At 46.9% G+C, this 14,129-nt stretch overlaps 1 protein-coding gene across 3 annotated transcripts; it reads left to right on the top strand.

Moving 5' to 3' along the window:
* The first annotated feature begins 452 nt into the window (after positions 1-452).
* Positions 453-2,150, top strand: LOC142896632 (otoraplin-like). 3 transcript variants are annotated; one of them, XM_076038421.1, is made up of 5 exons: positions 453-572; positions 748-1,174; positions 1,330-1,469; positions 1,693-1,803; positions 1,883-2,150. In XM_076038421.1, the coding sequence occupies exons 2-5, from the start codon at positions 1,060-1,062 to the stop codon at positions 1,904-1,906; spliced, it is 390 nt and encodes a 129-aa protein (XP_075894536.1). In that variant the 5' UTR covers positions 453-572; positions 748-1,059; the 3' UTR covers positions 1,907-2,150. The 3 variants fall into 3 exon arrangements, with proteins under 3 accessions (XP_075894536.1, XP_075894534.1, XP_075894535.1); XM_076038419.1 differs by having other exon boundaries at positions 471-572; positions 999-1,174; XM_076038420.1 differs by lacking the exon at positions 453-572 and having other exon boundaries at positions 622-1,174.
* Positions 2,151-14,129: the final 11,979 nt, after the last annotated feature.

Genomic DNA, 14,129 nt, shown 5'->3' on the forward strand with positions numbered 1-14,129 from the left:
AAAGTGGTTCCTACTCACCTTGTTTTGCGAAAACGCAAACAAGGTGACAGTTCCTCGTTAAATCTCGAGGAACTGTGAAAATGTAAACTGCCCGAGTGTCAATAGACTGCGGAGGAGCCAACAGAAAGTCGCTTTTATGCGGGATCAAAGTCGGGCTCCCTCCACGACCCAGGGCCGAGTGAAGAAAAGAACAGAAAAACTGTGTGGGCGAAAAATATGATCAAACTGACTGTAACCCAGGGCCACACAGTGGGGCAGCATGCATGTTCTCCCTGTGTCTTCCTGGGTTCTCTGGCTTCCCCCGCAGTCCAAAAAACATGCATGTAAGGTGAATTCTCTAAACTGGTGAAAGTCTAAATTGTCTCTAAATGTGAGTGCAAATGGTTGTTTGTCTCTAGATGTGGCCCTGCTGATGAACCGGCGACTTGTCCAGGGTGTCACCCTGCCTTCGCCCTATGACAGCTGGGAGGTGCCCCAGCAGACCACCCTGACCCTGCGCTCAGGAAGAAGCGGGTATTGGAAATGGATGGATGGATGACTGAGATAGGGCGATGGACGCAAACAGCAATAAAGTATCTACCTACCTCACATACCCAAAAATGACAGTAATGCAATATTTTCCGATGCATGCCCCTCAGTGAGTCATACCTTGGCAGAGGATTGAATCAAAACATCTATTCCATTTCATTGTTTTCAATTTGAAACAAGCATGTTTGATATTTCAATATCTCTGTTGTTTCGCCCCAGACATCAAAGTGGGTGTACCTCAACAGATTTACCACCAGCTTGTTTTCCCCGGGCTGTGCCTGGGAACGCTGAGATTTAGAGCGTTTAGCCAACTCCCCTGTGGGAAATGAAAAGTCCTCGAGAGTGCGGCATTCCTACAAGTCAGCACTGATTGGTCGGGCAGCTCATGATGCCGGGCTCAGCCCATCCTGCCCTGGCTGAGAAGCATTTGGAGATTTTCTTCTCATTTTTTTTTTTTTTTTTTTAAATAGCATTAACGTTCCACAGACATCCACACGCACAACTTCTCCTTCGCCTTCTCTTGTGGTCAGCATGATTTCTCCACTGCTGCTTCTCCTCTGCGCAGGACTGCTGCACCACACTGCAGGGTTCATCCGCATGGACAAACTGGCCGACAACAAGATTTGCGGGGATGCAGAATGCTCAAGTAAGTCCGTGCACGAATAAATGGCCATGTCAGCGTGAAGACTAAATCCTTCAAAATCTTCATGCCTTATCAAACGCGTGATATGTGTGAGAGCCGCTCAGACAATGTGCACCGTGTCCTCATGATTGTTGTTCCTGTTTTGTTTGCTCACTTAGATGTTCTCTCTGTGGCCACAGCCTTGGATGACTTCATAGCTCCGGACTGCAGATTCATCAACATCAGGAAGGGCCAGATGGTTTATGTGTATTCTAAGCTCGTACCAGAGGAGGGCAGCGGAGTCTTCTGGTCAGGAAGCGTACGTGCATGAAATCGTCACAGGCAAACACAGACGAGACATGACAGTGTCCGTCAAACGTTTTAAATTAAAAAAAATTCTCTCCACATATATTCTACTCTAAAACACATGGAACAGCTTTGCTTTCAATCGAGCTTCATGCCGATGGTTGAGTTCACACAGGATGGAATATAATGCACCCACAGTTCATATAGAGGCCGTGCTGTTTTCCATTTTCCGGCAGGTTTACAGCACGCGATACGTGGACCAGATGGGCATCATCGGCTACTTTCCGGCCACTGTGGTGAAAGAGACTCATCAGTTTGCGCAAGACACCGTCACCATGAGCACAACTGTGAGTTGTGTCTTTTTCTGAAGGAATCAAAGTTTTAAAAATGCCCCAGTGTTGACTTTGTGACCTCTTTTTTTGTCAGGCGACAGACTTCTACTGCGATTAGGACGTGGAAGACTCAACAACCCAACTTTTTTTTTTTTTTAACAAGCTGCAAGTCTTTTCAGACTAAGTGCCTTTAAATGCTGCTGTTTACTCACAGAGCCGGGCTCTCAGTTTTGCTTTAGTCTGCAAGTACTTACTTCCTTCCTTTGTTGGAAATTGAGACTTTTCAAAATCAACCTATTTTCAGTCAATGCATGTTGATTATTTCACAAAATTAATAAAGACTCTTTTAGGTTGTTACTGAACCTCTTGTGAATGTGATTTCTCCTTTGAATCCCAGAGCTTTTTTCCTTTTATACATAAATGATTCACATTTGATTTCTGTGATGCAGCCAGCGCTTTGTTTTTTATCGCACTTAGAAGACTTCCAAATCTTGTTTATTACATTTTTTTCAATTATGCAGACTAAAAAGCTCAGTTGCACAGTGTGCCTAATGACTCACTCCATGGCAGCACGGAAGGCCGTACCTGCATCTTCTCTTACAAAACAAAAAACAAAGCAGCCCATTGTTTCAGGAAAGAGACACACTTACAGCCTTAATATGGTTTGGACTGAATCATCAGTGCCGTTCTGTAGTAAATTATCTGTTCATGCGCAACACAAACTACTCGTGAGTTGCATAGTGAGGAGTTTTAGCACAAGTCTGTTGGTGCTTTATGGCTATATAAAGTGTCGCAGCAGGAAAAAGAGACTCAACCTGACAACAGGAAGGCTTAGGGGGCGGGTGGAGGGGGGGGGGGGTGAGGGTGTTAAATCGCTGCTTAAAAAACACACAGTGAGAAGAAAGAAAGTGTCAAGTTTGGTTCCTTGTTTAATCTACTAAGACCAGATAATAAAACATGACATCCTAAATCAATTTTATAAAACCTCTTTATCAGGTTTCTTCAAATTCACTGCCAGTTTGTCTCATTTTCATAAATTATTATTATATTGCTTCAAACACTAAATTTTTCATCTTTTGTTCCCTATTAGATGTGTCATGAAAAGCTCTGCAGCTCAGACCGACTGGCTGCTTGCTGCAGCGTCGTGTGACCCCACCCATCCTCGGTTGTAATGTAATCATGATTAAGTAAGTGTGTTCGACCAGGAGTAGGAAGTCATTTTCTACAAACTGTTGTTTCTCGATCACGTTTGTTGCCATTTATCCAAAAGGCGTCAGCTTCATCAGAGCACAAATGAATCACTTTGAACCAAGTCTGGTTATTTCTCTTACAGGCCGACGAGCCGACCGCCCACGCAGCCACACACACCCACACACACCCACGCGCGCACGTGCAGCTCCCGGAGATTAATCACCACTGCACATGGAAGCACATGCTGTCACAGTTCAGAGCCCTTTTCCCAGGGATGATTTGGACCTCTCCTCGATTGCTTTTTGAATCACCCGTGTCTCCGCTTCATTCGTCACAGCACCAAAACCCAGATACCGTGCGGCTTGAAACGTCTCAATCAAATGTTCCCATTTAAACGCTGGACATGACTGCTGCTCCCATTGATTGGCGAGGTTACAACAAACAGGCCCCCTTTCATTAGCCCTTCACTTGTTTTCTCGTCCGAGCCCGAGGGTTTCTCAGAAAGGACGGCTCACGAGTTTTAGGGGAATGCTGCCGTCAAACCTTGTGATCAATCTCCCGTCCTCTTTCCCCTGGATCGATACAAAACCTGTTTTCCAACGGGGACACAAAGTTACCGCCGAAATGTCAGCAGAAACAGTCCTGAGGCATTTGTCAGCAGCGGGAAAATCACACAGGGAAGGAGGGGAAAATCTAAAGTGACCTTTCCCCACCTACCCAGTTGAAGGTCGCGTCTCTCGCGTCATTCCAAAGTCACATCACCTGCTGCTTCCAATGATCATTTTGTGCCGCGGGCCCGTAAACAAGCTTACCATCTGCTACTGGCTGCTGCGTTTCACAGGACAGATGTGCTAAAACATTGCGAATTCGGCCCCTTTGTGATGTCACATTGACGCCATCTTTCCAAACATGTGGAAACTACAGCAAAACCTCAGCTTTTAGATGAGTCTTTGCAATAGGCTGTCGTCTGGAAACATGATTGTCGAGGCTCATTTTTACAATTTGGCTTTTCCGAGCACAGCATGAGCCGTCGTGGTGTGCTCTATATGGCACTGTGTATGTGGTATGATGTATATGGTTATTGGTGATGTCTGTTTATTGTAAAGCACTTTGATGTATTTGAATGTGCTATATAGATAAAGGTGGTACAGTATGGTATTTAAAAAAAAAAAAAATACAAACCTGAAAAACAGGACAATAAGGGACCTTTAAAAAAAAAAAAAAAAATCTGAGAGCTGTTCACCGCGACGCAAGAGGTCAGAAGTTCGCTCAGCCTTCCGCAAAGCCCCTCTTTCTTCACAGCTTTGGGTTTGAGGACGTGACCGCGGTGACCAGCGAGGACACACTGACAGATGACCCTGACTTGCATGCAAACCAGCGCTCCCTCTGTGGTGAAGTTTAAAGGAGCAGCTGCCAAATGCAGGCAGCAGCCGCCCCCGCCCCACTCTCACTGACCCCCCGCACCCCCCCCCCACCCCGCCACTTCCTCACACTCCTCTCCCTCCCCTCCGTCACCTCCTCACACCACCGCCCCCTTTCCGTTGTCAAAAGCTTCAGCTGGTGGTTAACGTGGCCAGTGTGACGTTTCACACCTTTATGGGCACAGTCAAAAAGGCCCCTAATCACAATACATCATTTCAACAACTTCCTTTTTTTTCTCCACCCTTTCAATCGGCGACCGATTATTTGAGCGTTTGCGTGAGCGTTATACACACACGCTGAGCTCAGGGCCCAAACAGAGAATTAAGGCGCTCAGACGGAACCAACATCTAACTTTGAGCAACTGCCGTCCCTTCACAGCCAACGACTGCAGGAGTTATTATGACAACTCGGTCCACTGACCTGCACGGCGAGGGAGGGAAACCTGCGCTTCAAGCGACTTAAGGTATTTTCTCTCAAGTCAACAGAGTCAGCCGTGAAATGATTTTATACAACCCTCTGACCTGTAACACAGCCCAGCATCTCCAACCACCTTGCTTGTGTTGAATCAACATCTCTTGCCTCGCTGTAAAGACTCTTTTTGTGTCTGTATGTTAGCAGCGGGTTTTTGAGAAACAGCTACATCAAGTGGTTGCATTTTAATTTGCAGCGTCTTTCACTTCCGCTCACGGACTCTGCACCCTCTCCCTCCCGAGCTCGCCAGTGAACTAAGGTGGCCCGCGAGCACAAACCTGGATACCTCATCCACCTTCTTCGCTGGTTTATTTAAGGTAAACGATGAAACTATAGATAAGAAATGCGTTGTCAGGCGGTTTGGATGGTCCATCCCTGGCTTCCTTAGAAATATGGCTGTGTAAAATTTCAGCTAACTGGGAGCAAGAACATTGATCTATGTATATTCCTATATATATTCCTATATATATATAAATAATAACCATTCTATGGGTTGTAAAACCAAATTACTTTTATTGTACTGTGGGAAAACACTTTCATCTATGTAATTATAGGCTGTGTGCTAAGATTTTACCAATTTAAAAATAATAAATTAAGCCACATTTTACACACTGGACCTTCAAAGAATATGGGAATGTGTGAATCAAAATGGTTTTTGAATGATAAATTTAGGGTACATGCATGCATCGCGAGAGAAAACCTCAAAGTGTGACCGGCATCGTCGCCGGCCCGGTTCTGGTGTTGACAGTGGATGTTTTCCTCGAGTGCATCGCAAAATGCCAACTCACTTCATCGTTTGAAACAAATCCATCAATCAGTCAGCAAGAATCAATCACACCGAGGATTGAGCTTGTCGCGCCGCGGCTTGAAAAAAAATCAGGTTGGTCGGAGTCGTTTAGTGTCAAGGGTGTGACTCGGCCAGCTGGACAAACCTTGGGATTCTGCTTTTATTACTTTTAGTGGATATTAGTATTTTTATCAGGCAAAAACGTGCTTATAAACACCACTTTATGTTTGCGAGCAAATCTTGAAGTCATTGTGACTGCCCAGTCATGGCTATTCACTGTGTCTGCTGCTCATTTTTTATAAATAATGTATGTGCAAAACATGGCAGCAGCTGCTGAGGAATGCTCACTGCTAGTCTGACACGGACGTGTAGCGATAAGACAACAGCCACAAGACGTCCCAGCAGGGGGCGACGCCATCAGCTCACATTATATCAGTATGACACAGTGATTGTGTTTGACTTTTTCTTCTTTTTTTCATTGGGTTTCTCTAAATACAGACTCTCCAGTCAAAGCCAATATGAAAGCGCGGCTTGGGGAGACATCAGGCCGGCCATTTAGTTTTGGGATGAAAGAGACACCACGTTGTGTTCCACTGTTGGTGCTTGAGCTGGAGGGAAATATTGTGCCGTGAAAAGACCTCGTCAGAACCCCCCCCCCCCCACACACACACACACACTTCCCAACTTCAAACGCCGCGAGCCTCTGTGGTCTATAAATAGACTGAATAGAGTGTTTGTCATGACAACCAATTACCTTTTACAAAAGCAGCGAGGCTAAGTAAGACAGTTAAGTGTTAGAACCAAATTGTGCGTTGCAGTCTTCCTCGCTGCGTCTCTCTCTGTGTGCAAAGATGCAAGCGCATTGGCAGAACGCTCCTGCGTGGAGTTCCGGACACAGAATTTTCTTGTGTGACACAGAATTTTCTTTTCCCTGTGTACTATATTTTAATAGTATATGCTGAATATTTGTAATTTCAACGGCAGTTATTAGGGGAGACCACCCGTTAGATGGTACTAGAGCAGGGGTGGGCAAACATTTTGACTGGTGGAGCCACAATGGGTTCTAAACATGACAGAGGGGAACTACAAACATGTGTGAGGGATATGAAGAAAATATATCACGTGGCTTTCATGTCAACTGAAAATGAACCAAAGCAAAGTTGCAACAAAATCAGTGTCTTTGAATATATTTAGGCATTTACGGTATTTAGCTCTTCATTGAAATGACTCTGAAAACACTGAAAACGAGGATGAAATACAGCTATTTAATGAGTGACTGACTACTAATATCATCTCTTCAAGTTCAGCCAGCCCCATTCAAACGCTTTAACGGGCCGCATGTGGGTCCCGGGCCGCTGTTTGCCTATGCCTGTACTGGAGGATATAGAAACTAGCTTCCTGTTAATAGTGTTGTTGGTTTTTGAGGAGGAGTCAGGGGGCGGGACCAGCATCGGGCTGGGGGTGTGTTCACAGAGAGTGAGGTGAGGTGTATCAGCCCTTTGTGATATCACAAAAAGGGCAAAACATGTGCGTTTTCACACACACTTTGAGAGATCAAGAGAATTACAAGTGGGACTAGTCCGCTGTCGGTGACACGCTAAATACATACATTACTGTTACTGCATCCTTCAATTCGATGCCATGCAATATACTGGTCAGTATAACTCCTACACCCAACGTAATTTAAGCGTCTATTTCCATTTGAAAGACAAATGTCAGATAAGCGCTTTTTAACATAATTGACTGTGTGTCTGTGTGTGTGTGCGCGCGTGTGTGCGTGTGTGCGTGTGTGCATGTGTGTGTCTGCTCGGCCCGTCCATCAGGCTTTGTGTCTCTCCAAGTTCCAAATCTCAGGCCCTGCAGCCACGACCCGAGCTTGTAGCGAGGAAATGACATGACGGACAGTGATATTTAAAGAGAGTGAGAGCGAGAGACGGAAAAACACACCAGCGATAGAGCCTCCCATCACGGAGGAAATGGCCACGCTCCGCTGCACTTTGCGAAATGCCAAACCACCGCAAAGTGTGCTGTCGGCAGAAAACACGGACATGCATCGAGCGTCAGAGGGATTGCTGCCCCCCCCCCCCCCAACCCCCTGCCGCCCAACCCGAGTCCACTGGTCAGAGTGTCACCGCGAGACAGTGTACATGTTGCGGTGAAAATGACACCCACCTTGCTGCACGCCAGCCGCCCTGCGAGGCTGGCAGGGCTCCGATAGGCTGCCGCCGGACACGTGACCGTTGCCTGGAGGAGGCTGCGGGCAGTTTATGGACGAGTCGGGTTTGTTAAGCCTAATGGTCCCTGTATTGATTGGCTACGGTATCCTCGCAAACCGAACGGCCGGAATGAACAATGAGATTCCCATCGAGGTTTAACCGAACGCGTTTCGGCGCGCAGCTTTTATTGACCCTCCCGGAGCGGCTGCTGCCGACGACGGAGGGAGGTTTTAAAGGAAGCCCTGCGCTGCCGGCTGGTTATAATGAAGAGAGCTTTTATCAACGTCGAGCACAAAGTGGCTTTATGTGGTCGGTTAAAAACATAAAACCCCCCCCAAAAAATAGGAGGAGAAGACAATAAAACCCAGGCCGCAAAATTAGCTCCATTCGTTCGAATAAATGAGGCCGCACCGAATGAATTAATCGCTCGCAGGAGGCAGCGGCTAATAAGCTGCCGCGGACTTCACAGCCAGCTGTCAGCTTATCGCTCAGCCGCCGTCAGCTGAGCAGCCACCGAGGGTGTAAAGAGACTGTGGCCAGTGGCTAAAGCCTGGCCGGATCGAATGACGCAGGCTCACACGTTGGCGCAAAGATTCTGAGGCGTCGCATCGTTCGTGTTTCGTAAGACTACTGCCTGCTGCAGGCTGTCTGCGCGTGCTTGTGTGTGTGTGTAGTCATCGTCGACACATAAAGGGCACAGTCGTGAGAGGGGCCTGCATGGAAAAAAACACACACTCCCCCCCCACCGCACGCGTGGCGCGCATGCTGGCGCCCTGCAACAGGTTGTTTTCACGGGCGCTTCTCGGTGCCCGTCGTGACCTTTGTCCACGGCAACCCGACCTCAAAATGTGGAGCGCTTGTGCAAATGATTTTATGTCCAGATTGATGGAAGCATTGGCTCGTTATCGCGATTCGCTTCGGGAACATTACCACTTTGATTCACCTCCCCACCGCCGCTCCCTGAGTGGCTGTTTTTGTGCTATTAAATCATAATGGGGGGAACTTTGCTCTTTGCTTACACTACTAAGAGCATTTTTTTTACGTCACTAATTAGTCGTGGCTCCCTCCCCATCCCTTCCCCCATCCACCACCCCCATGCCCTGTGTGTGGCCTATGAAAAAATATCCATTGTTTGCTTTCTTAATGGTCCCTGCTCTTTGGGCTGTACTGGCAGAGAGGCCTGGAAACCATGAGATTCCATTACCATTAAGCCCTAATGTCCTTTTAAAGTGGAAAGAGCACCGGAACTCCCGCACAGCACAGGAGCCGCTGCGCTGCTCGCGCCGTTTACGTGCTAGCCAAGGTCGCTCCGCCCGTCCACGTCGACTTCCTGCAGACACGGCAGAGAGGCCGACTCTCTGACTCAGAACGCCGCCGTACGTCGGCAGCCGAGAGCTAGCCGCGGCATTGCGCGACCTTGAAAAAGGTCCGGAAAAAACTTGCGTGACCTTGCGCAGTGGAGGAACATTTGTATTATTATCCCCCAGACGCTCTTCCGAGTGCCTCAAAGTACATCCGCCGAGGGCTTTTTGCATTTTTGATGCACTTTTCTCAGGGAAGCCAAGCTTTGCACAGGTGCAGCAGGGTGGACCGGTGCGTCAACACAGAGGCTCTACATTGGACAGGAGGCGGATGCGTCCATTTCCTGTAGTGGCTCTGACACTTCCATCATTCAGTAGTCGCTAGTATCTTGCTGTATCTTGCAAGTATCTTGATTGTGCTCTGTTGCTCGGTTGGTGCCAAGATCATGAAGCATCACACATCCTCCATCACACAGGTGCTAATGGAAGCCCTCACACCTTTCTGCCGGCTGCGTTTTATCTCCAGCGAGTGGTGTTTCATTCTCTTCTCAGACGAAAAAAAAAAAAAAACTCTCAGTCGGGGAAATTTTTAGGCAGGATCTCTGACAAAACTTTCCGAGCAGATGCTCCTCATCATTAAAGGTCAGAATCGTGTCTCAGAAGCCACGCCGTGTCTGCACGGCCGTATGTCTGATGCTGGATTCACCTTTTTACACTAATTACTTGAAATGCAAACAAGGAAATTACACACACACACATACGCAGGTTAAACCCACCTCAGGTTAAGCAACTACTTGTTTACACTTACATTTTTTTCCAATGTGCCCTTTGTTACACTGAAATATTTCCCGGTGGTGCCTCAAAGGTCAGGCCGTCTCATCAGACTCCCAAAGAGTCATGCAATATTCAACACCTATTGTCAGACGTCAGAGCCTGACTGAAGCCGATAATTGCCCAGACATCAGACTGGAGGTGGCTGACTCTGTTAATGACTTAATGAGTGTGTGAAAGGAAATGGGAAAGTTGGCACGGCACGGAGCGGAGCGGGACTAAGTCCAGCTCAGGAGGCTTGATTAGCGGTAATGTTTCCCAAAGAGTCCAGCGAACACCATTAATAGCACTCGCGCACGCGTGTGTCCTCTTGCTCTCGCGTGTCGTGGGCCATGATACACTCGCGGTGGTTCAACTGTTGCACAACTTCGGACTAAATGGCGGATTTAAAAGAGAAAACCGTTTTTCTCCCCGAAACCAAAAAAGAGATGCTTTAGGGGCGGGGCAGGTTGTGCCATTTTTTGAATCCTGTGGATTTGTTTCACCCATCAGTCTGGTAAAGAGCTCATACAAAGTATTTTTCAGAGATAAAATCACTGGATAACAGCAGATTAAGGTGGATCATCGTCAGCCACCACTGCCGTTCTACGCTAGCCTCTTCAGCGGCAGGTTCAAAGCCACTTCCTGTTTACGTTCGGCTTCTTCCTTCTTCAGAACCTTGTTTTGTCGCAGCTTGAACGGAAGCCGTCTGGCTATGAAGTCGCATGCAAATTCTCTGCTCTAGGTTCGTACCGGAGCTTGGCACGACGCCACGCAAGGCTGGAGACCATTTAGCTGATTGTGGTCCTTTGAATCAATCATCCAAGCTGTTTGGCAAAGTGCAAGAAACATTAATTTTCTTAAAGAATGAAACAAAAGCAAGGAATTAGTGCAGGTTGTGCGGATTCCTCATTTTAAACGGAGCGCGGTGGCTTGGCAATGTTTTTCCATCTCCATTTTATAATGAAGATCGGCAGTAGATTGATGCCATCTCCTGTAAAGGTCAATGCGTGACAATTAATCAAATCAGAATGAAGGTTGTTCTCCTGCCCCCCCCCCCCACCCCGCACTGCACCGCCACCCTCTCTCCATCAATGAACATGATTCATCCTTGTCATCAATTTTCATGTTCCTCATTCCCCTCCTAGGTGGCACATTCATTAGGCAGTGCAGAATTCTCACCTCGAAATAAGCAATGCACAGGGGGAAATAATTATTGCGATTATGCATAATCTACGCCTGCACAGTTGTTTTTCTTTGCCAATTAAAGCAAATTTATATTCAGAATGGGCTTTGAATAACAAAGACGGCGGCGCCGCCACCCTCCACTGCTGTGGGAGAGACGCTCTGCCGCAGGCTGCGAGGGCCGATTGTTTTGTTCTGTTTTTTTTTTTTTTTTTTTTTTTAAAGGAAGGACACTAATAATGTAATATTTTCTCTCTCATTGATGATTTCTAATGTGTAGTCGTGTTTGTTTATTTAATGAAGGAAGCCGCCCGCAAGATTGTGTGAAGCAATAATAATTATTGCCGATTTGTTCACAGAGTTTGTCAGTGCACTTAGGCGTTGTAAAAGGCGTCCTCACAAGGTTGCCTTTCATCATCGTTTGATCTGTCAGATGTCTTTTTTCCTCCATTTGGGTTTTTTTCTACACAGTATTGACCTGCATCTTTAAAACTGGCCCACTCTTGTTACTCTGAAGCTGGGCACAACGACACGCAGGTGAAGCTAATCAGGTGATTAAAGAGCAACACAGCCAAGAAAAAGATTACACACAACATGCATGTCTGAATATTTGTTTAAGATTTGGATGAGGCTTCTTTTTTTTTTTTTTTTAAATATATAAGATTTAAACACAAGATTGTAAGGCCTTTATTTGCTTTTCAAATAGGCAACATGATGCATTTCCTGAAGTGCTTGCAGTTCTGAGCTCGAGGCGAGGCAGGAAATATCAACGTCTAAGTTAGCCGGCACCCCGCGGTGATAGAAATCAAAACATCACCGTGGAGTGCTGGACCTGACAAACCCGGGGACGGGGTGGAGGGGTTGAGGAAGGTGGATGTGGGGGAGGGGAGGTGTCGTAAACAGCTCTCAAATTGCAGCATTGTTAAGAAGAAGAAAAGCAACGTGAAATGCTGTGTAAGTGGAAAGTGGAAAAAAGTCGAATCGAAGTCGAGCATTGACTTTACTTAAGTTGCACACACACACACACACACACACACACACACACACACACACACACACACACAGACCCTTTTCAGGTCATGTGGTCCGTGACAAATCAAGCCACTGTCTCCATCTGAGCCTCGCTGTCTGCACTGTCATGCCTCACAGCACACCAGGTCCGACGCACTTCCTGCTAGCTGCTTGTCCATCTGCTCTGACGGAAGTAATACATGTGCCCAAAACAGCGTTACAGGCGGCGGCAATAAAACCCAACATGCACAATCACTTCCTCGGGCAACTTCACCAGCATACATTGTCCTTGAACAGCAGCCAAAGTCTACATTTCATTCGTGGTGGCTGGATGTGGGGGGGGGGTGTGTAGTGGAAAAATGATTGCTCATGGTGTTTCTCATGTTTACAATATCTCCTCTCTTTCACAGTCTTCATGTCTTCCACTGTGAATTTGCACTCAAACAATGGCCGCAGTGCGAGGTTGTTTCTGTATATGTTATTGTGTCTCACAATGTTCTCGACAAGCCTTGTGATTTGCTATGTTTTGGCCTAGTAAGTGTCTTATGTCTGTTTCTCCCACAGGAGTTTTCATAAAATAAAAGCAATATTTGTAAAATTTCGACAAAGCACAGTTGCGATTTGCAGGTGTTTCCACTGAATGGTGCGAAGCGCATAAGCCGTAATTCTCGTAGAGTCTCGTCCCGCGAGATTTACGAAAATTGCTTTTGTTTCTTTACGTTTGTTCGCTGTCAAAAATGGTTGTTATATTTTTGTCTTTGATTACTTACTACAAAAAAGAGCCCTTCAGAGTCCATTTAGTCTGGTTGCAACAACTTGGAGTATTTTACTCCAAGTTGACTCCAAGAGGACATAAGCCGTGTGTCATTGCGGCAGCTGCTCCGCTGAAGGCTCACAAAGGTCTCCACGCGTGCTCCGCAAAAAAAAAAAAGTCGACCTTCAGCAACGGCCTTCGGGGTAGTTTCTTTGTTCCTTCATCGCAGCCCACAGAAAATTGCCGCCTGCTTTGGTCGCAGCCGAAATGAAGGTTGCTCGTAATGGGATCAAATGCTTTGGATTTGGCAAGATGGAGGAGCGAGAATTAAAGCCTTGTTGGCGGTCCTGCGACCATGAAATGCAAAAAAAAAAAAAAAAAAAAAAGTCTCAGAAATTATGTTAAAGTGGCAGGTTTCTCCACGCGGGATGATGAAATTGCGCTTGTTATCGAGACGCGCGGGGTCTGACGATATGTCATCACTTGTCAGCGATCCCCCGTAATAAAGACCGGGGGGTCGCCTGTGAGCTTTTGATATCGCCGCACCTATGAAAGCTGCTTATCTCGCGGAGCCAGAGGCGGGCGGCAAGTTACGGAGGGGAGAGGAGCAGGGAGGCACAAAGAGCGGCGATGAAGCCATCGGAAGCTCTGGGAACAACTCAGACTGCGATCGATGCAGAAACACCCCCTCGCTCCGTCCCGCCGCTCCGCTGGTGCCTATTGAGATGCAGGCTGTGGCAGGTTTGCCGGGTGAAAAGTTTTCGAAAGTCCTTGCGTGTTTATCGAACGCATCCGACTGATCAAAAGGGAGGAGGGGTTTGTAGAAAAGCTTCACAACATGAAGGGTGTTTGATCATACTGCTTCACAGCATCCCACATGCTGAGAATTTAGGACCGTCTGGGGCAAGTATAATTTTATGCAGCTGTGTAGTTATCAGTCTCGAATATCAGACACACATTTAGCCTTGCCTATGCATCCACTCCTGACAAGGACATCGTTTGTATAAGTATAGTGTTCTGCTCCTTTGGCCACCACTGCTGCAACTCCACGCTCAAATCATGACTTATCTCAGCTCTTGTTACAATGGAGGCTTTTTTGCAATTGGCAGCAATTCCCCCCAAGAGTCCATGGCATAGATGAACATTCAGAGTCCAGTAATTGTAACAAGTTAAAGCATGCAAATGTTACAATG

Source organism: Nelusetta ayraudi, unplaced genomic scaffold (genome assembly GCF_046127955.1).
Source record: "Nelusetta ayraudi isolate G7.1 ecotype Tasmania unplaced genomic scaffold, CSIRO-AGI_Nayr_v1 ptg000056l, whole genome shotgun sequence".
NCBI classification, from domain to species: Eukaryota; Metazoa; Chordata; class Actinopteri; order Tetraodontiformes; family Monacanthidae; genus Nelusetta; species Nelusetta ayraudi.